General features: G+C 36.1%; 1 protein-coding gene and 1 long non-coding RNA gene across 4 annotated transcripts in view; one reads left to right on the top strand and one right to left on the bottom strand.

Moving 5' to 3' along the window:
* Nucleotides 1-11,446, top strand: part of LOC148214195 (uncharacterized) — a 39,815-nt gene extending 28,369 nt beyond the window's left edge. The window contains exons 2-3 of the long non-coding RNA XR_015798548.1: nt 8,964-9,093; nt 11,318-11,446. This is a non-coding gene — a long non-coding RNA (uncharacterized LOC148214195). The remainder of the gene's footprint in view (nt 1-8,963; nt 9,094-11,317) is intronic.
* On the bottom strand, nt 114-18,576 carry EFCAB14 (EF-hand calcium binding domain 14). 3 transcript variants are annotated; one of them, XM_015889425.3, is made up of 11 exons: nt 18,030-18,576; nt 15,641-15,789; nt 13,847-13,992; nt 13,450-13,548; nt 12,153-12,263; nt 11,456-11,491; nt 10,022-10,213; nt 8,614-8,694; nt 6,604-6,709; nt 5,552-5,683; nt 114-4,396 (listed from the first exon to the last, which is right to left on the bottom strand). In XM_015889425.3, the coding sequence occupies exons 1-11, from the start codon at nt 18,260-18,262 to the stop codon at nt 4,221-4,223; spliced, it is 1,461 nt and encodes a 486-aa protein (XP_015744911.1). In that variant the 5' UTR covers nt 18,263-18,576; the 3' UTR covers nt 114-4,220. The 3 variants fall into 3 exon arrangements, with proteins under 3 accessions (XP_015744911.1, XP_025027450.1, XP_007436053.1); XM_025171682.2 differs by having other exon boundaries at nt 11,456-11,557; nt 18,030-18,575; XM_007435991.4 differs by having other exon boundaries at nt 5,552-5,680; nt 11,456-11,557; nt 18,030-18,575.
* Nucleotides 18,577-21,718: the final 3,142 nt, after the last annotated feature.

Below are 21,718 nucleotides of genomic sequence, written 5' to 3'. Positions count from 1 at the left end.
TTTTTAAAAAGTGAACTGCATTTTGAGCAAAAGTAAGAGAAAGCTCAGCACTTTAGTTTATCCTACAATATATTTTTCTAACTGAAAAAATGCATCTTGAAATAAAATAGCCATTACACCCAAAACAAACTATTTTATTTAGATTTGACATTCACAATGCATAATAGGTGCAAAATGCAACAGCTAAATCCAGCTTTAATTCACTCCATAAGAGCTTTTGCACATCTGCAAAGCCCAATTTTATAAAGCATTTCAATTATTTTAAGTAGGAGGACAATGCAAATCAATTACTTTTATACAATGTAAAATTGGTGAACTTTCAGTGCAGTGGATTCCAACACAAATCCTAAAGAACAAGTTCCATAGGTGAACACTATGATTCATGGCAGAAAATTATGTTTTAACGTGTTAAAGATCTGACTAGTTATTCATATTCAAAGAACATAATTTTCACTCTGAGATATCAAATCAGAGTCACTTGACTTTTCTAACAGAATTTTTTTCCCACATTTCTGTGGCATAAAAAGCAGTACCACTGGAAGTACAGCCAATGCTCCCATACAAGAAAAACAGGTTTAGATCTTTTAAAACTCTTAAGCATTTTTTCCTTTACAATTTTATGGTTCTCCATACAGAGAAATAAGATACCTTTTCTATAAATTTAAATTTTATTCTTTTTCATCTGATTATCCTGAACCAAAAAAAAAATCTGCAATCAAGTAATTTTTGCTTTTTAAGCGCCACTAGATTTTCTTGTGCAATCACAAAAGATGCAATACCTTCCACTATTGCATGTTACCCTGTCCCTATTCTATCTACTCTGAATATCCCTAATCTTATCAGGGAATTCTATTGTTGTGAAATACCTGAATAATCTCATTTTTTAGAATATATTCATCGGAAGCATTGCAATAAATCCAACATTCATTTGAAGCCTTCTATTACTACAGTGCTAAAGAGACCACTCCATTTCATGGGCACCTGTGAAGATGAATGCTGAAAAAAAATGAGCTGTAGCTTAATGTCCGATGGAGCTTTCCCAAATCTGGTGCTCTTCTAAAGTATGTTACAGCTTCCAGCAATCCCACCCAGCATGGCTGATAGACAGACACGATTTGACTTGTGGCATCAGTTCAGAAGAGTAGTCTTCATGCTTTCTTGATGGCAGAATGAAATATCATTATGTTGATGAAGCTAAAATGGGGAAAATGCTAGGATTTCAACCAGTGGTTTAGCCAGTTCCTATGTTGCTTTTCCATAAATAACTATCCCTGAAGTAGCAGGTTCTGGCTTTGGGAAGAGCGCTGTATATTCAACTCCAAATCAGTTCTCACTGTACAGCTATTGCACACGCTGTTAATTAACCTTTAAAAAATTTCTAAGAATATGCTATTTAGGCCAGTTTATATATTCATAGTAGTCTGATTGCCACATTTATTTTGTTTTCCTAGTAATATACATAAGTTCACTTCTAAATGCACAAAGATATGTGCAACTTAGAAGAAACAAGCCATAAGAGAAACGAGGTACTCTGAAGGCTCTAATTACATTCAAAAACAGTAAGATAGCATTACATCAAGATTATACATGGGGAATTACCTTTCTGAAAAGCTTGCAAATAGGAAAAGTATACCACTTCAGAGTTAAGACATTTGATCAGTTTGTGTTCCTAAATCTGCCTAATATGAATGGTTTCTTTCTCAAGAGTGACATAAACACTTGAGGAATGGGGAAATGCTGGTATGGTAAGAACCCTAATCAGTCAGCCCAAGGGATATCTTACACCTTCCTTCCTGCTCCGTAACATACAGTACGAATTAATCTTAGATACATTTTCTCCAATGGAAGCATTCCTTTAGTATAGGGTAGTTTTCAAACAAATATTTCCCTTACTGAGATATTGAGGACTATGACTTCGGGATTTAAATTAGATCAGAAATTTTGGAATGAGATTTTCTGTTATGACAAAAATGTATCTGAAAACAATCCCTAAAAGTGCTCATGCTAATTAGCTTAATACTAAGATTAGAAGTCATTCCTTTCATATTGATCATAACAAGCCACCTTTAAAAATACCTTCAATATTTTGCTATACAATTATATTACATACATACAAACAAATACTGCTATATTTGTTATTGCTTTATTTGGTCAATGGTTTTTATACAGAAAGCATATAAAACTAATTAACTTTATCCGAAAGAATACCGGTTTTCAGTTATCTTGCAATATGAATTTTGAATTTTAATGGGCATAGCTAACATACAAAATTAAGGAAACAAGTTAAATTCTAGATAATCTAGATAAGGGAATCTGGTTTTTCAAAAACTATTCATTAAATTTTTGGAAAAAGTCCATTTACATCATATTCTAGTACACTAGTTTTCCGTGCTTGGATAGAAACCACTGCCATTATCTTCCCCAAGAAGCCTGAATTTTGCTCTGGGCAATGACGGTTCCTGAGTACTTAAATTTATTAAACTAAAAGCTATTTTAAAAAAGCTAACAATTCTGATAATGTTCTAAGCAACATGTCATTTTAAAATTAGATTTACATTAATAATGGCACATTAGAAGACCTTGCTGTTTTTTGTTCAGTAGTTTGTACATACAGAATGTTTATTTGCTGTTATTTACTAAATGAAATCCTACCATTTGTCTGCCTGTCAACACCTGGTTTTTTTTTTAATAACAAAAAAATACAGTAGCTTAAAATGCTTATTTCCAAGTTTACAGCTCAAGCCACATCACCAAAAGTGACTTCACATTCACAACGGTATGTTTTTGAATAAGGCAAAAGCTTACTAAACTTGATAGATCACAGTACATAGGGAGGATGATGTTGTGCTCCCAATGGAAATCTTTCTTAAATGCTATTTGCCTTAAGACTCAAACTGCAACTTAAGAGGCAGGAGATTTAACTACAGTATGGAGAAAACAGTAATACCCCACCCACCCCATGTCCATGCCACAATTCCAATCCATTTGAACCTCACACTGGAATTAATCTTAAAACAAAACAGCAAACTACAGAGTGAAAATGCAAAGAGGTACATGTTAATACAACATGTAATTTGGTCCTGTTCATTTCATTCTGCTGGGAGTATCAGAATTACTGATAATATTAACTACGATAACCATTAACACCACTTTTAATCCTCTAAAATGTTAAATTGGGGAAGATTAATTAAATAAAATATCAACCAATATAATGGGAAAAAGCTGAAGTAAATATTTAGTCTACATTGCAGTGTTTCCAGTAAGAATCCCTCTTCCTAAAATTATTGTAACTGAAAATAACAACAACTGAATCTATGCTCAATTTAAAAGCAGAACTCATTATTCTTACAACCTGTTTCTCAGAAGGTCTTTTATTTCAATTTAAAGAACTGAAGTCTTCTTTAGAGTCTGGCATGATTATTAGTCCTTGAATAGCAGAAAACTCTCCAGTGATTCACAGGCAACTATGGGAAAGGAGTGCCATACAAGTGTAATTCCTAGGAGGAAGAAATGTTTTCTGTTGCCAACTTTTACTTAATACAAACTGGAATACTGATTACTTTCAATGCCAAGTTGACCCAAATATGTATATGTTTATTCTACTTTAAATATTTATAAACGGAAGAATCCCATCCTGCAAATCATTTCTATGTTTTATTCTAAAGTGCAGCTAATTTAAGGCAAATTTGAAATATAAAAGTCGTATTTGTCAATATATACAGACATTTTAACTTGAAGACGAGCTTCCCTTATAAGGGAAATAAAAACTCTGAGCTAAAATTCTTAGTATAGTCATAAGGTGCAATTACCATTTTCATTACAACAATTCAATGCAATGCAATCCTTGGGCCATGATCCAGGAAAAATAAAATGTACCTAGTTCTGTGGGAATCGAAACCAATGCAATAATGTATTTGCTATTAATAGGCCCCATTTGCATAAACAGATTTAGGCATGGCTATTTTACCCCTGGATCAGGGCCTCAGAGCTGGAAAAACTTTCAGGGGTCAACATCTCTTATGCTACAACAGATAAAAATATAAAAGCTTTTCACTATTTTTCAAAGAACAGAAAATTTAAAAGGTGTCAGTTGATACACTAAATTAATTTCAAAGATTAGTATATCATTGGGAAAAGTGCTAGAAGTAGCTTTTACTTATCCAATTGGGTTTTTTAATAGCCACTGTAGTCCTTCAATACTGTGTTTGTAAGTAAAGATACTATAGACCCAGTGCCACTTTCAGTTCTGATATAGAGTATTTTTCATCTCCATCTTCATCAAATTCCTTAAAACTCTGTGGATCACGCACTGTAGATCCAACCAAGTTTTCCAGGTCCTCATATGATAGCTTGCCATTAGTGCCTTGGCTAGAAGCCCTGAATAAATTCTGAAGATCTGCAAGGACAAAAAAATAATTATAAAAAAGCATTCATGCTCTCTCCTGAATTCAATCACCCGAAACACTTATGATCTGCACAATTCAGTTGCAATATGGTTAGCTTAAGAAATTACTTTATTATGCCAATAATAGTGCCATATCCCCCAAACTCAGTCTCCTTAATGTCAGCACTGATACCTCTATCAAGGATTATTTAACTAGATTTTCTCATTCATCTGTAATTCAGAAAATATGGTTTAACACTGGTTTACTAAAGAAAAGTTACTTTCATAGTATGTCTAGAAAGTATAAAACTACAGTATCCCAGTTCAGTTAATCATGGTTGATTAACAAACCATGAAAGAAACACCAATGTTGCTTTGTAATGGAAAAAGAAATGGTGTGAGATCAGAGTGCAACCTCATTTTCAGTTTACTAAACTATAGAAAATCATGTCTGAGCTGACCCAAAAACAATAACCATATGTCGTATGTATGCATTAAACTAGCAAAAGCAGCATTAAACATTTGGAAATAGTTATTGCTAAATGTTAATTAATGTGTGTCACCTGATTGACTCAATACAGCTTATTGTTTGCTTCAAGTATTCAGAGTAGACTGTAGTACAATAGCCCATTTTATATTATTTTATACATTTTAGACATGTTCAGAATATTTCTTTTGTTACTTTAACATTTTCAATTGAATGACCTGTGGTAATAACACAATACAAAATATTTAAGAAAACCAAGGGATAATCAGGACATGGAGTTCCTGCAAAAGCAGGGATTCACCCTTTTTGCCAACTTGATGATCTAAATAAGAATCTTATTTTTCGAAGCTATTACAATTAACAGTAACTTCAAAGAGAGAGATGCATTGACAATGAGATTAAGTATATCCCTGTAATCCCAACCCTGTTCATCCCACCTGAAACTAGCAGCTATTTGTCCCTTCTGAAATATTTATACACAATCAAGTGAATATTTACCATCATAGATCAATCTTTAAGTGTTTGTTTATTTCATCATTTCTAAATGTAGACTCCCTACTTAAATTTGTAAAGACAACTCTTTGACATCTATTTATCCAAATATATTAGTTTCCAGGATCCTGTTATTGTTTGTTGCACACAAAACATGTTTTTTTCATGTCCAAAAACTGAAACTTTACCTTCCATGTTGGATATTCCAGGTAAGGACAAACCCCTTGGGTGTCGACTTCCCTCAAAATTATTGCCAAGTGATCTTGAAGAAATTCTTGGAAGTTTTGTAGGCTCTGATGTGATGCTCTGTGAATTTCCTACTGTCAAGTAATTTTACAGTAGTTATATTTTTTCTTATTTGATAATAATAAATATTATGCCTCAAGATGGTGGAGGGGGATGATATTTAGATGATATATAGCAGTCACAAACAAGAAATCTTAACAGATTTCAAGTATATTCCACTTTAGCTAATACAAAAGTAAATAATAAACATGTAGACTGACTGCCTTCTGGAGATTTGAAGACCAGAACTATTACGTTTTTTTTAATCATATTATCAGAGTAAGAGAGATATAAATGCTTCTGTGAATGTATAAAGCAGTTTTATTTATTTCAAATTATTTTATACTACTTCAATCATGCAGCAGTAACCAGTGTATAACATCATCAGACAATATGCGTATTACAGCAAAAATCAACAAATATCATAAATAAGTTCCCTCCTGTTGTATCTCATGACAGATGGGATTCTCAGCAGGCCCATCATAGGTGACCCAGACTCCATCTGGAGTAGGTATTCTTGCAGAAAATCAAGCTCCAAACCATATCAGATTTTAAAGGTGATAACCAGCACCTTGAATTGCATCTGGAAACCAAGTGGCAGCCAATGCAGATCCTGCATTGGCTGCCACGTGTTATGTGACTATACCAGGCAGTACCGGTCAGCATGCAAGTCGCTGCATTCTGCTCCAGTTCCAGATGGTCATCAAGGGCGGTCACAAGTAGGAACTGACAAATATATAAATTCTGAAAATTATGTTCAGTTCTATGAAATATGACAACTAAAAGATTTAGTTCAGAAGCTTGAATCCAAATGCTAGCCAATAAATAGATCCCCATGCTTTCAGGTACACACATGTAACAATTCAGTAAAGTATGTTAGTAGTTAAAGCATAATAAAATGAAATTAGCTTAATATTCTAATACAATATGCAATATGACATTTATATGAGTTTACCTTTAAGTGCTTCAGATCGGTCACTATCTGACTTGCTTGACAGAGCATTAATCAACTGCAGCTTCTCTCTTAGTTTGGATACCTGAGATTCTCCATTTTCTATTTTCTGTAGATTTCCAATAGGAAAAAAAATCCCAATGAAACCCTGTTTGTTCTACTCCAATCTGTAGTTAATACAAATTACACTACACAGTTTAGATGTTTCTAGCAGGTATATTCATGTAATTCTTTTCCTATGAGAATACTGTGACTGCAAAACTATAATTTATTATGATGGTTTCAGAACTATCTACACTGAAAAGGGAACTGGCAATGTCAAAACCCACCACAACTTAATTTTCTCTTAATTCCTAAGAAGCATAACTAATTTCAGGTATCATAACTACCAAGTTGTAGTTCTATCTAGGAGCTGAATAGACTGAATTAAAATGATTCTCTGTAGTACTTCTCTTACACATGATTCTATACTGAATTTATCAATCTATGATTCATATAAATACATAATAATGCTTGATTTGCTGACGAATTGGCATTTTCTCCTCGAATCTTAAAACTAAAGTGTTATTCATTGATTCTGGTAATAAGCTGTAATGTTACTCTACAAATAGTTTCTCATAATCTTCTAAACAATTATGATGAATCCTGCTTTAATTATTTTAATTAATAATTAGTTACAGCATAAAATAATCTGAGTAGTTTTACAGCACAAGAATTATGTTCCTTAGGAACAGAAAGCTGATTTTTTGAAAAAGTTTTTTGAGAATATTTTGCCTTGTGAATGTATCTCCTTTAAAGGCATGTTTTCCTTTGAAACGAGAGATTGTATCTAAGGCTTTTAACTAAGATTAAAGTTGATGTTCTAATGTCCCATAGATTAATATTTTATTATATTTTAATGTATTTTAGAAAAAGGTATGAGTTATAGACTTTCAGCTTTAAATAATAACAGCCAAATTCAGTTCAATCAATTGCCAAACATAATTAAAGTTTTGAAATGTTTGAAAACATGCTTTATTTTCCCAAAGTAAAAGAGAGGATACAAGAACCTATTCTCAAGAGTCCTTTACACTTCTAAATGGGTTAAACAGAACTCAACATGGGTGAATAAACAAAACTACATATCGTGTTTTGTCACCACTGGGGAAGGTATATATTTAATATCAACTACTGTAAAAACTCCAAGGTATCATTTCACTTTCTTCCATTTTATTTCTAATGCAGCAATGGAATTTCTTTTCTGTGGGTAGATTTATAAAGAAGAAACAAAAAAGTATAAATTTTGTATACACACAGCACTGTAAATTCACTGCAATATAGTTTATCCTTAAGAGCGTTTATATTAAGGAGAATCTGTTAATTTTCACCAGATGATCTGGTGAGAACTAAAGGATTATAAATATTTTTATATCCTAATCATTAACCTTGACAAAAAAAGTTTTCTATAATTCCTAATAACTTAATTAAAATATCCATAGCCAGTTCAAATGCCTGCAGCAACACATGAATATAAACATGTTCAAACCGCATAATTGTTCAATGCAGTGTATGATGTCTCAATCAAAACTTGTGAAAAGATTATATTTGAATGCAAAAAGTTGGAATAAAAAGTATTTTGTGGCAGGATTTTTTTAAAACGTCACTGCCTTTTATCAAGAATATGTATGCCTTCTATCCTCATAGTATCTTTAATGGAACATTTTCATTAACTATGGTTTTCTCAGATGAAAGTATTTTATTTTCAAGACCAAACCAATATAATCTTTTCAGCATTTCAGTTCACATAGGATTTTTGCAAATGGATTTTTGCAGATAGAGGAAAATTTATGCATTAGGGATACGAAGCTCAATTGTTCTATCATTAAAGTTGAGTTTGTACCCTGCTCCTCTTATCCCCAAAGCCAGGAAGACAATATAAAAATTATGACAGAACCTTCAATGCAGTAATTAAAATGCAACATATTTCAAGGGGGCTTTAAAAAATCACCTTCATTATGGTTCTCCAAAACTTACCTCCATATTTTGTACTTTTTCAGCAGTAGTTTCATTTCTTGGTTCACCTTCCATATTTACCGAGGTAGTTAGGTTACCCACCTGCAAGAGATAATATAATGCATGTGTTTGCTTGTGACTTCTAAAATATAATTTAGTATGTCAAAGGTGACATAAACCCTTTTACAACTGCAGACTGATCATCCAAAATCTTAAAATGTTGCTCACTCACAGATACACCATCCTGTACACATTAGGTGCTCTATTCAACCAAAGTTCTTTTTAATTTTTCACCAAAAGATCATCAACTTTTCAACTACTAGATGGCAGAATAGGCTTACAGGTTCCTTTCTCTTTTGCTTGTTACTTAGTGGTCATATGGGTATCTGCAACCCAGATGCAGCTGCCCCAGCACTGTGGAATGAAGCCACAGCCCCAGCGCTGCGAAGCCCCAGCCGCCCCAGTGTGGCAAGAACAGGATAATCGCCCCAAGGAGGACAGGTAGAAAGATCAGCTGGGGGCGGCGGGGCAGTGGGGGGGGGCTGTCGTAAATGCGGGTGGGCCTGAATTTTTATCATGTGACTGTGGGACCGTTGTGATGGTCATAAGTTCAAGGACAGGTCGCAAGTCCTTTTTTTTCAGCACCATTGTAACTTCAAATGGTCACTGAACAAATGGATATTAAGCAAGGACTGCCTGTAGTGAAATATATCTTAAGGACATCAGGCTGGGATACATTATTGTAGTCTTTCTTCTCCAGTATTTCAGTTTTAAAACAGGTGTAAATTCATTACTCTTCTCTCTACTGGCCAGCCAACTTGCTATACAGATAAAAATTCCATCAGCTCATTATTTTTAATTTTCAAATAATACCTCCCAAATCCCATGCCCAAATATTGCAGAAATTATTAGGAAGGACATATCCAGATGATAAAAGATGGAAGAAAGTTGGAGCTAACCTTGTGGAAATCCCAGCCCCCATTTTAGTTTAATATTTTAGTATAGTACAGAATTTTAACTGACAGTCATTACAAGAGATCATTCAAAATTCTTCAGCAAACACTGATCCAAGGAAGAGCTTTCATTGCAAGAGACATTACCATATAATCTTGCAATTTAATTATTAAAAGTGAAGCATAATTTTCATGAATGGTAAAAACATGACAGTCTTTATTGTTATCACAGGCCTCAACAGTTATGCAAGCAAATAGTAGTAACGTCAACAATGAAGTAGAACATTTCAATCAAGAAATTCTTCTAAGGGTTAAAAGTCTATATACCATGAAATATTACACTCAAGCAACAATATATCCAGCTTTAGTTTTACCGAATACAGACATTCACTGCTCTTCCTTATGTCAGTTCACTTACTATATTGCACAACTGACATATTGCAAGTGTTTAATTCTCAAAATTGCTAGATACTTACCATACCAAAGGTAAGGTTCTTTCTATTTTCCAGTTTATTCACAACGAACATATGATTTTCTAATGAAGTAACTCTCCAGCTTAGATTGGTGACTGTGGAATCCAGATTGAAAAATTTTAAATCATTCAATTTCTGATGTAACATTAGAGTAGAGTTTATCTCCTCTATAGAGATATGTAGATATTGGTTATCCTGTTTAACACAAAAACAAGTTTATTACTCGAATATGAAAGCAGTGCAACATAATTACTGAAAATAAACAGAACATAATCTTAATTAATCTAGAACACTGTAAACTGTTCCACATAGCCCTTTCAAATTCAACAGAACAAACCCTGTATCAAAGGAGTACAATCTGCTAAAAAATCCCTTGAGATGTGGAAGTAGAATGATCTTCCATCGCAAAGAATGCACCCCTTTTCTGATGCAGGCTATCTTCAGTGGCTGCTATGGATTTTGCACAATCATTAAACTGTTAGAATACCACTGTAGTTTTATGAACACATTTTTCTTAATATTTAAATTAATTATTACTCAACTTGTGCCAGGTAGCTAATAGAAATATAGGAAGACTAATTCAGTTACTGTCAGGTACTTGGGTGTTTCAACATTCAATAATTATTTTATAGAAACTGCATCTTTTTTCTATTTAAATTGTGGATGTGATGCCTAAGTCATTTTCTTGTTGCAACTACAGTGGTACCTCTACTTACGAACTTAATCCGTTCCGTGACTCTGATCGCAAGTCGAGTTGGTCGCAAGTCGAAGTAAATTTTCCCATAAGGTTCAATGTAATTACCGTTAATCTGTTCTGGCGTCCGCGGACCACGCGTCAGGGGTAGAAAAACGGCCGCTGACCACGCGGCAGAGTGGAAAATTGGCCGTGGACCACGTGTCAGGGGCGGAAAAATGGCCGCAGACCACGTGGAACGGGCGGAAAAATGGCCGCGGACCATGTGGAACGGGCGGAAAAATGGCTGCGGAACACGTGGAACGGGCGGAAAATGGCCGCAGACCACGTTGCACGGGCGGGAAAATGGCCGCGGACCACATGGAACGGGCGGAAAATGGCCGCGGACCATGTGGAACAGGTGGAAAATGGCCACGGATCCAGTTCGTAAGTCGAGGCGAGTTCGTAAGTAGAGGTAATTTTTTGGGGCCGGAGCTGGTCGTATCTCGAAAAATTCGTAAGTAGGGGCGTTCGTAAGTAGAGGTACCACTGTACTCTAAAAGATTATAGGACGAACGCATTAGAAGCAACAGCAACAGCTTAACTTTTTATTCTCTTCATTCTAGATGCACTATCAACATCAGCATTTATGCTCCAACAGCAATACTAAGGAGTATAACAATGCAGGGCTTTCCTAGCTTTATTCTTACATAACAATTTTGAAATACTGATTTCCAAAGCCTTTAAAAGAAAAAAAGCAGCACCTGTTTACAAGTGTCCGTCATATTTTTTTCATTTATCTGGGGGACAGAAGAGGAGGAAAAGGAAGGTAAATGCTTTTGTCTAACATCTTCTGTGTGTTCATTCTGAAATACATTAAAATATATGTTCAAACCAGTTATCATTATTTGAATACTCATAACCCATCAGCATAACACTTCTCCATATCAAGCTATTTAAATTCTGCAAGTAATTGAAGGAAAAGAAAGCAGTAAGAAGACAGTAAACCTTTTGAGAGCAGCCATAAAATACTGGCATTTGTTTTACTCAATATTAAATTTGCACTTAATGCTTTTATGCAGGGAGCATATGAAGCAGAGTTATAGCCAGAAACCTGAAACGTCTGGATAATCAACTGCCTAAAAATGTGATGTTAACATTAAAATGTGTCCATCTGCATAACCAGCCAATATCTACAAATCTGATTATAGAGTTTACAAATTTAAAATGGTTTTAAGACCTAATAAAGTTTAACAAACTTAAAAGAACATGAAACAGTTTGCACTTAAAATAATAAACTATAAATATCAATTTTCTTAATAAAACCAGACATTTAGGGTTTTTTTTTTAATAATATAAAAAAGCTTAGGTCACTTTTATTTTCAAACTGCATACCAAATATGCAATTCTTACAGGATTTGCTATATAATGTACTCTTGTGAAATCTGTATACATCCTTACTATTTCTTTTTGGAGAGTTTCTAGAGTTTTCTTGTGCTCTTCAATCGCTGCTTGCATGGTCTCAACATCATGATGAACACTAGTTACTGTGCTACCTATAGTAGCAACACTCTAGAAAAAAATCAACAGTAAATCTTTCAGCGTCAGACATTCATTGATAATTAATTGAAATTCAAATGTGTTTATTCCAGTGAGGGATTATTTTAATTTGTTACAGTAAACCCAAAGAAAGTTTGCTAACAAAACTTACTTATTGCAGTATAAATAACACTTTATTTTCTTGGATATAACTAACTGAGAATTTATATCACATTTGAAGAATATGGAATCAGATCTGGGGATGCAATAAGCCACTTTGTACTGCTCCACTGAAATCACTTCCACATAAAAACATGCATACAGTGTATGTGGTAGCGTATACACACAATCAGAAATCATCATTTATACTGCCATACACACTGAGAAAGACTGACAATTGCATCAGCATTCTAGATGCATTGATATGCAAGAAAAGATGCATCCTAGGATAAACAGGTTTCCTATCTGGAGAAAAACATGCAAACAGATATTTGAAAAAGTGTTTAGAAATACAACCCCCTTGTATTACCAGTTCTACTGGAAACATGTAAATGCTCTGAAGATTAGTTTATAAGTCATCTTTAGAATTGGCATCATTTCCTACAAATCTAATTAGAAATGTACTCCCCCCAGAAAACCATGCTACAGGGTATTAACATTTATAGCAATTTTACCCAATAAAAAGATCACAACATATGGTGAAAACTACCTTTCTGAATTATAGGAATAATATAAAAAGTGCTGGAAATATAACCTATCAGTAGTAATGCACTTAAATTGCATATGGACAAAGGAGCTTACTTCCAGGCAAGCCAGCATAATGTTGGCTGTAATCTTATAGGGACAAACTATTCTGAATACATTCGTTATGTCCAGTTTTACTATTGGGCCTCAACACTGCAATGACACTGAAATCACCATTACTAATTGCCACCCATATTCTCCCTACAAGTGATTTGTATCACTGGTGAAAGATACCATTTTTCATGTTCTAGTCACATTAACTGGAAAGCAGTATTTCAATAGTTTTACAAATGTTTTTATGGGCTTAATACATTTTCAAATAAACAGAGGAATAAAAACACGATAAAATAAATATAGTTTGCTACCAGGAAGGATTCAATGAAAATACAGCTCTGTATTTGTCAAATACATACATATATATGTACAAAGAATTCTAAGTATAGATTGATATAAAAGTATTAAATATAATACGTACTTTCTGAAGCTCTTCCACTGTCACAGGAAGATTAATCAAATCAGAAGCAGATTTAATATTTGTTTTAAGATGATTTACTGCCAACATCAACAAAGATATCTGCAACCACAAATGAAAGAATGATTTTACAGTACAAGTTTCATCCTTTCTCTTGTAAAGGTTACAGATAAATCTAAACATTAAGAAGAAAGGAATTCATCCTTAGACAATGTTAAGAATGTGTTAATGTTGGATTCAGATGAAAACTTCACACATTTTGCTAAGCAATAATACAGAAAATTTTCAACAGCATTTATATATGAATTTAATATTAACTGACTAAATTGAGTGATTAATAGTGCATATTTAAAACTATTTTTGGTACAACTTTCCTTGAACAAATGCTCACTCACTTTACCTGTTTGCTTATTTCAGTGATGTTTACCCATATTTTGTTTATCCCCAAATCTCCATTCTTAATCTTTTCCAATTCCTTTTCTTTGTTAAGGAGGTCTTCGGTCATTCTGGGAATTTCTTGGAATGAAGTTTTTTGATTAGATTCCACTAAAATAAAAAAAAATTAATGTAATAGTTAACAAATCTGAAAATATTTGAATAGCTTCTTTAAAGCCCTAAATGGCTCTGAATATCTAAGAGGCCATGGTTCCCATTATGAATCTGCAAAAGTCCCTTTGAAGATATTCCCCGTCTCAGAAGCCCATTATCATAGTATGCAGAAGTGCCCGTTCTTTGCATTGCTCCCAAGCTATGGGAGTTGCATTTGGCCTCCACTGTCTTGCATTTAGAAATTTATAAAGAACCGTTTCTAATTAATTGTAGTAAATCTTAATATGTTAGATTCTGGAGGGGTTTTGTTTTGCTTTGCCTTATGCACTTGCTAGAGCCGAAAAACAGGGTATAATTCAAATAAACAACAAACAAAATGTGCCAGTATGCTTATGCTTTCCTAACCCGTAACTGATAACATATAACTTGGTACTTGCTAGTTATAATGGAAGTTGAAGCCCAGCACATTGATAATAGAAACGGGTTGTTGCAACAAACTGAAAAGCATTTAGGATCAAGAAATTTAAGTTTTATTATATATCGCAGTCAAATTGTTCTAAGTACACCTTACAATTGATGACTAAGAAATACTTGGTTATATTTAGTAAACATGTTTTTCTATTTGCTTATGGCTCTATTTTCTGATTAGTTTTGCAAAAAGTATCTTTTGTTTTATATTTAGAAGATGCACTTAATAATAAGGAAGCCACAAATGTAAAGTCTGTTAACTATGCCACTGATCAGGAAGCACTAGCACTGATAAATAAAAACATTTATGTCCATGCTATTAAGTTCTTATGATTAAGTATGATATAACCTACCAATCCCCTGAATAGAGAAAAATTGTTTTTCTCAACTACAAATGACATTACTAAGATTCCAATAGTAGTTCAACAATTGAACAAACTGCCTTAGGGGGTAGATGATTCTCATCTACCGGAGATGCTTAAACAGAGGCTGGATGGCCATCAATCAGGGATGCTGTAATAGTATATTCCTTCACTGGGCAGGGAGGTGGACTACCTGATCTTTAAGGTCCCTCCCATTCTCTGATTCTTAATTTCAAAATCCACATCAGAAAATATCTTAATTACATAAACCCACAGATCAAAAAAAGCACAAGCTTTCAATATCTTCATCAAGCAAGATATTAAAAACATGGAGGTGGAGGGTGAAGAAGGAAAAAGGTTGACAATATTGAAGACATAAAATCTGCATAGTCCACATCAAAGATACAATGAAGGAGAGGAAAGCAATCTTTCAAATTAGGCTCTCCCTGGTGCAGTGATTGTCTCAGGTTATAACCAAGACAGCTGCAGGTATTTCTGAGATAAATAGTGCTGATCCCAATTTTGAAAATATAAAATATAACTGCTCTCTCAAATCTGCATTCATTCATTCTTTATTTGCTTTATGTAGCATTCTATCCGATGAAGGGGTATGTTTGCCTAAACGTATTACCTTCCATGCATTTGAAATTTCTTTTTGAGGACAACATGTTTGTTTTTGCTTTTGGTGAAATATTCTTAAGAAAGTGAAAACATATGATTTGCACAATAACTCCTGCTAACTAAAGGCAAGCTATATGCTAATTTCTTCCCCTTAAGCATTACAGAGGTGGCAAATATTAGAGATTAGAACTTACTGGTTCGAAATCTTTCCTTTAATCCATCCAGATCTTCTTTGAGAGCAACTTGCATCCACACCAATCCAACACATGCCACCACACAAGCAGCCAAGATGACAAAAGCACATAACGGGTAGCAGAGTTTGCAGCATCGCAGGTAGTCACCCCTACATTAAAAATGTTTTAAATGGTTATTTATTTATAGAGCTAAATATTACACTGACACCCAACTAAATTCAATATTGGAAGCAATGGGTTTTTTTTAAACTCTAATGTGTACTTGTACTATACTTTCATAGTGTAGTAAATATGAAAAAGGCAAATTCCATGCTATGAAAAATTAGGAAGGTGATTAAAAATAAAACTGCCAATACCGCATTGTCCTTGTATAAATATATGGCATGTCTGCATCTGGAATACTAAGTATAGTTCTGGTCACTGTACTTGAAAAATATAACATAGCTGGAAAAAGAGCAAAATAGGGCAATCAAAATGATCAGGAAGATTAAGTATCTATATAAGAAAAGGCTAGAATATTTGTGATTCTTAGCATTAAAAAAGGGTGATCAGAAGACATGACTGAAGCATATAAAATTATGCACAGCATTGAGAGCGGGAACAAGCTTCTTCAATTCATTAAAATAGTGTCGTTCTACATCAGGCCTGAGATAGAATTACAAACTTTAATTCTTTTTTAGGACCACTGTGAGCTGGACGGATATATTTCTTTTTGGGGCTACAAGACTGGATGATTTTGGGGGGCAGATTGCCAACCCCTGCTTAAAAATATCACTAGACTCGGGATGCCTTCACAGTTCTTAAACCAGTTATTTAAAAATAAAAATAAAAATAAATGAGTACTACATGTTCTACATAAGAATTCAAACTCTCTTATTTTAACCAAATGGAAAATGTCAGGAGAATTCTTAAAAGGTACTTCTGCATTAAATCCATTTTTAGGATTCAACATAAATGAATAAAAGTAAGAAAATTAAGATATCAAATCTTGTGTTGTTTATGTTTTCACACATTCTTTTCACTGTCCTTTTTCTTCTAGTCCATGTATAATAAAATAATTTTACAAGGATATAATCATTAATAAACCTATTTCAATCAGTAGCATTTGCAGTAGTTATATTTTTAATATAGTGTATTAAAGGGTTAACACTGAAACTGCTTCGTTTTTATATATCTGATTAAAAACTTAATCCAATCAGTATTGTTCCTTAACCCACAGCTCATATATTTAAATAATAAACCATCTCCAAGTAAATTACAAGTCATCAGGTAACACAACACTTTAAAGCAAACCAACACTAACACTGTGACTCAGTATGTAGCACGAAGCATTCCTAAGACTGCATTTATCAGCACTGATGTGATGTGCTCATGTTATAGTATCAAAACTTTATGCCCATCAGAGTATGCTTAGTGAAGAATTCTTACAGTAATCCCTTATATTTGGTATTGGTTTACAACAATTCACCACAAAGAAGCCATAAATAATATGTATATAAACTAATTGCATTAATGCAACTTCAGTTAACTATATTTGAAATTTTAGAGAACAAGTACTTTTATTAAGCACTACAGAACATATTAAACAAAAGTAGAAAATTATCTTATCCCACAAAGCCATTAAGCAGAAATACTACAGAGGTGCAGACAAATGTATCACAAATCCCAATAAAACCAGATTATGCTTTGATGCATGTTTATGTACCACTGTAACCAAAATCATATTTAGTAATCAAGTTAACAGTACAATTCCTGCAGTCTGACAATACTCAAACAGAAAGAATGACAGTATCACTCTTTCCCATACCTGCATCATTAGGCCTAGTGCAAGATCAACACCAGGACAGGTTACACAAGTAACACACCCAAGTTACTATGTCAGGGAAGGCTAATTTTCCAAACTATCTTGCTGTGACTCTAGTCATTCCCCAGCAGCAATTCGTTTTCAGTTCCAGCTGGGCTCCGCAATTTGATGTTCTCCAAATGTGTTAAGATGATAATTACCTTCAATCCAAAGCAGCTATTGGCTGAAGTAATGGAACTACAGTCCAACACAAATCTAGAGCAACAGATTGAGGGTTGTAAATATACTGCTATTCCAGCCACTACATTTTCTGAATTATACTCATTCCAAATCCGGCCTTATCCCCCAACACCTGTTCGCTCGGTCTCTTCAAAATTCGGAGTCGTCTATAAGCTGAAAGCCACTCGGTGTTCCCTCCCTCGTCCTAAAGCCCCACATCCCGTTCCATTCCTAAACCGTTCCATTTCCGCTTCTCAGCCAACCTAAGTCCACGGCCTTCAGTTCCTCCTGACCCCACGGACAGTCCTCGGTTCCCATTCCCTGTGTCCCCCCTGCTTCCCAGCCATACCCCTCCCTTCTTCTCACTTAGAAAAGCGGGCGCGGGCGCCTGGTAGCCCGAATCCGTCCCCGTAATCCGGATCTGAGGAGCTGCTGGTGCTACTTTCGGCAGACTCGGTGCGGAGCAGTCGATGACCCGAGGCAGAGCCTTTCCTGGGGTGCTTCTTTTTGCGCCGGCCGCCTCCGCCGCTTCCGCTTCCGCGGTCGCCGTTTGCACCGCCAAGGCCTATGAGCGCGTTCAGCTCCTTGCGCTTCTTCATCCTCTTCTGCTGAGCCGGGGCAAGGCTCTGGGGAGCCGCGCTCCGCAACCCAGGAGGGGCGTCTAACTCGGGGCCCCGGCTCGCCAGCTTCAGCGTTTCGGACGTTCACCGCCCACACGGGAGTCTCAAGAGGGCCGGCGCGGATCTCTCAGGCGTCGGTGATGCCGTTGTGGCTGATTCTCCTTCCCACCGGCTGTAGCTGTCCCCGCAGGAGGCTGAGCCATGGCAGCAGGAAGACCATCGCTTCCCTTTGCTCCTCACCGACCAACACGGGTCGGAACCATTACTTGCTAGCACCGAAGACACCGATTGGAGGGCTTTGCTCATTTACGACAACCTACCAGTGTCACCCACTCCTATTGGATAAAAGAGCTGTTTTTCTTCTTTCTGTCTCCTCCCCGATTGGGCTATATTAGCCTTTTCTCATTGGCTAGTGATTTCTACATCCGGGGAACCAGTTAATACCCGGTCCACAGCGAGGACTACAAATAAATTAACCAATTAAGGGGCCAGGACTAATGGAGAGATAAATAGAATAGTGTAGAATGACACGTAGCCTGCAATGACTATTGAACATATCTTATTCATGAAGAAGTGCCATTGGGTCAACCACTCTGCCTCAAATGTCATTAAGTAGGATGGGAAAGGATACATATTAACTTATAGAGGGAAAAAAGTCAAACGCCATAGGGACAGTATCTTAAATAGGCCAAAAAAGGGGGCTTAGAATATAGTTGCAAGTTTTTGAATTCCCAAAAACTCCCTAGTCTAGATGGTTAGAAATTCAGCAAGGGGGAAGGGGGAGTGAGTGAAAATAATGTGTCTGATTAAATTATTATCTAAGCATGTAAACTGGTAGAGGAATGTAGTTCAAAAATCAGCCACATTTTGCCCCTTCCTTTCCCCATTCCCCTTTCTACAGCTTGTCAGATGAAGTTTTATATCTGGAAAATTTGTATTGCCTTAATAATGCTGTTGCTTCTATGGTTGATCTCAAAAGTCTAAGTGGACCTGTTTACTACTCAAGGAAATCCCAGGACCAAAGGCTAGACAAGGAACTTGAAAAAACACCAAGAAGAAAAGCCTGGCAAACTGCTTCCACCTTGTTGCGAAGAAGTACATGGCTGTGTTGTTATTAAGACCAGAAACAAGCCTGACTTCATTAAAGAGCCATATCCAGCTCTGCATCTGAGATACTGGCTCAAATTATTCTTCTTTGAAAGCCCTCAAGTTTCTTTAACTTTGCAAAATAAATTTACTCCATCATGAGTAACTGAAATAAAGTCTGATTTAAGACTGCAGATTTTCCATGCAATAACTGATCCCGACTGGCTATGAGGAAACTCTGTCAGAAACACAACAGATCCTTGTCCTGTTTTAAAATGCATCATGAGTTACATCAGAGCTCTGAACAGTTGGTTTCCTGGTATTTCTTTGAATACTCTTAATAGGGTTAATTTTGCTTCTTGGCCAAATTACAAGGAGAATGTCTCGAAACAGTGTTATAATTGGCTTCTGGATTGCAGGGACAAATTTCATCTGAAAGTTGTACTCAACAATACCTGTAGCCCATTTTTATTCTATTTTCTTAGGAAGGGAGGGAGGGTTTCAAAAGTTTCAGCTGACATCGATTAAAATTAGCCAATTTTACCATAATTTTCCAAAAATCTCTGCCAATTTCTGTTTAGAAAAAAAAAATAGCTTGTTTCTTACTCATTCCAAGTTGAATAGGGAGCTTTCTGGCATCCCAAGTCTGCAGGAATTTTCTTAAGTAAGCTTCTTGTACGATTCTGAGAGGGAACAGTCTAGCTGCTCCTGTGATGGTTCTCAGTTGTTTTCAGTTGTGCTAGCTTTTCATGTTGTTTTTGTAATTCCATTATTTGCGGTCTAGTTGATTTACTCACAAAGTGGGTAGCCTGAGAGGCTTTACCCCCATAACCATACACTCCTCCTCAAATACCTGATCTGCTCCATCAGAGCTGATTATAGCTCTTTCTCCAATGGGCGAAGGTTTTACAGGTAAAAGCGCCTGCATGATTGCAGGTCCCACTCTGCTCCCCACGGCTCCTTCCTGGAGGACACAAGACTGGAGTCAGGTCATCCTCGTCCCTTTGGAAGTAGGATGGGAGTGGCAGATCACAGGGTGGGGTGAAGGGCATCGTCTTTTGAACCATCATCTGGGCAACTCGTCGCTCAGCCACATCAGCCCACAGGACCCAAAAGTCCATTTGGCAGGGATGGTTCCACTCAGTTTGCACTCAGACTGCCCCCAGCAGACTCAAGTCAAAAGGAGCCCCACTGTGACTACCTCTCCTCCCGTGAAAGGTGTCCAGTGTATTTGTCCACTTCCATGTGCACAGTATGACCACTCTCCTTTGGCCACCCCTCCTGGACCAACAGGGTTACCTGGTCCCACAACTGGACCACGAGCCCCAACTGGCTCCTCAGGAGTGTGCCCCTCCCCTGTCCCATTTCCTTACCTTGTATTCTCTCCCAAGGGACTACTCTAATCCCCTCCTGGCTCCTCAGTTAACTGACTACTCCAAAGATGCGTGGGTGAACTCACCCTGGCCTGGCAAGTGTGTTCTGTGACAGGCGGCCGATCTGAGCTCTGAGGGGTGCCATGCTGCTATCCCAGATGAGCCCCCAAATTGTTGCCTTTAAAACTCAGGCACCCCAGGTGGCATGGAGCTGAAGACCTTTTCCCTGAATCTGGGAGAGAAAACAAATTTATCTTTGCAAAGGTGGTTTCTTAGCCTACATGAAAATACGAATCACCCAGTAATTCAGGCAAAGCAAAAACCGTTTATTAAGTGTGGGGGGGGGGGAGATCAAGTCTTTTTAAGGGGTACAGAAACAATTGATACATACATTCGGCATATGTGATATGTCTGAAAGCAGGTAATCAAACAATAAAAGACATTGATTACACGTGAAAATTGGACAATAGAAAACATTGATTCCAGATAACATTCCATAAATTTATGGGTTATGTCACTCCCTTTCCCAGCCAGGTTTGTATCTTTAAAACTTGCAAGTGTATTCAAGGACTTTCAGAATACTCTCTCCGTTGTTTAGTTGCTGAAAAGGCAAGTTCTTGTATACCAAAAGAAATGCCCTTGGCCCAGAAGGAAAACATGCTTTCCTAAAGTTAGAAAAGAAGCCTAGACTGCCATGTTAAAAATGCTAATATCATCTTTTTTTAAAATGCTAAAAATGAAGCCTAAAATTCCAGGTAACAGTCCTAGTTTTACAAAAAGATTTAAGTTTATACTTTTGAAAGTTTAGGCATGTTCACCAATATTTATGCCCATCGAGCACCATGAGGGGGATATAAAAAACAATCAAGATGGTAAACACAACTGCGCAGTTGAATCCTTGCCCCTTTGTAAGCGTGTGGGGTGAGGCACATACAAAAGGGGCAAGGATTTGATTGTGTGTTCACAACCACCATCT

The sequence above is a fragment of the Python bivittatus genome, unplaced genomic scaffold (genome assembly GCF_059951505.1).
Source record: "Python bivittatus isolate LINGU-HERP-01145 unplaced genomic scaffold, Pbiv_v1 ctg000700_np1212, whole genome shotgun sequence".
In the NCBI taxonomy this organism is placed as follows: Eukaryota; Metazoa; Chordata; class Lepidosauria; order Squamata; family Pythonidae; genus Python; species Python bivittatus.
The sequence above is the reverse complement of the archived record's forward strand: the minus strand, read 5'-3'. Positions and strand labels throughout refer to the sequence as shown.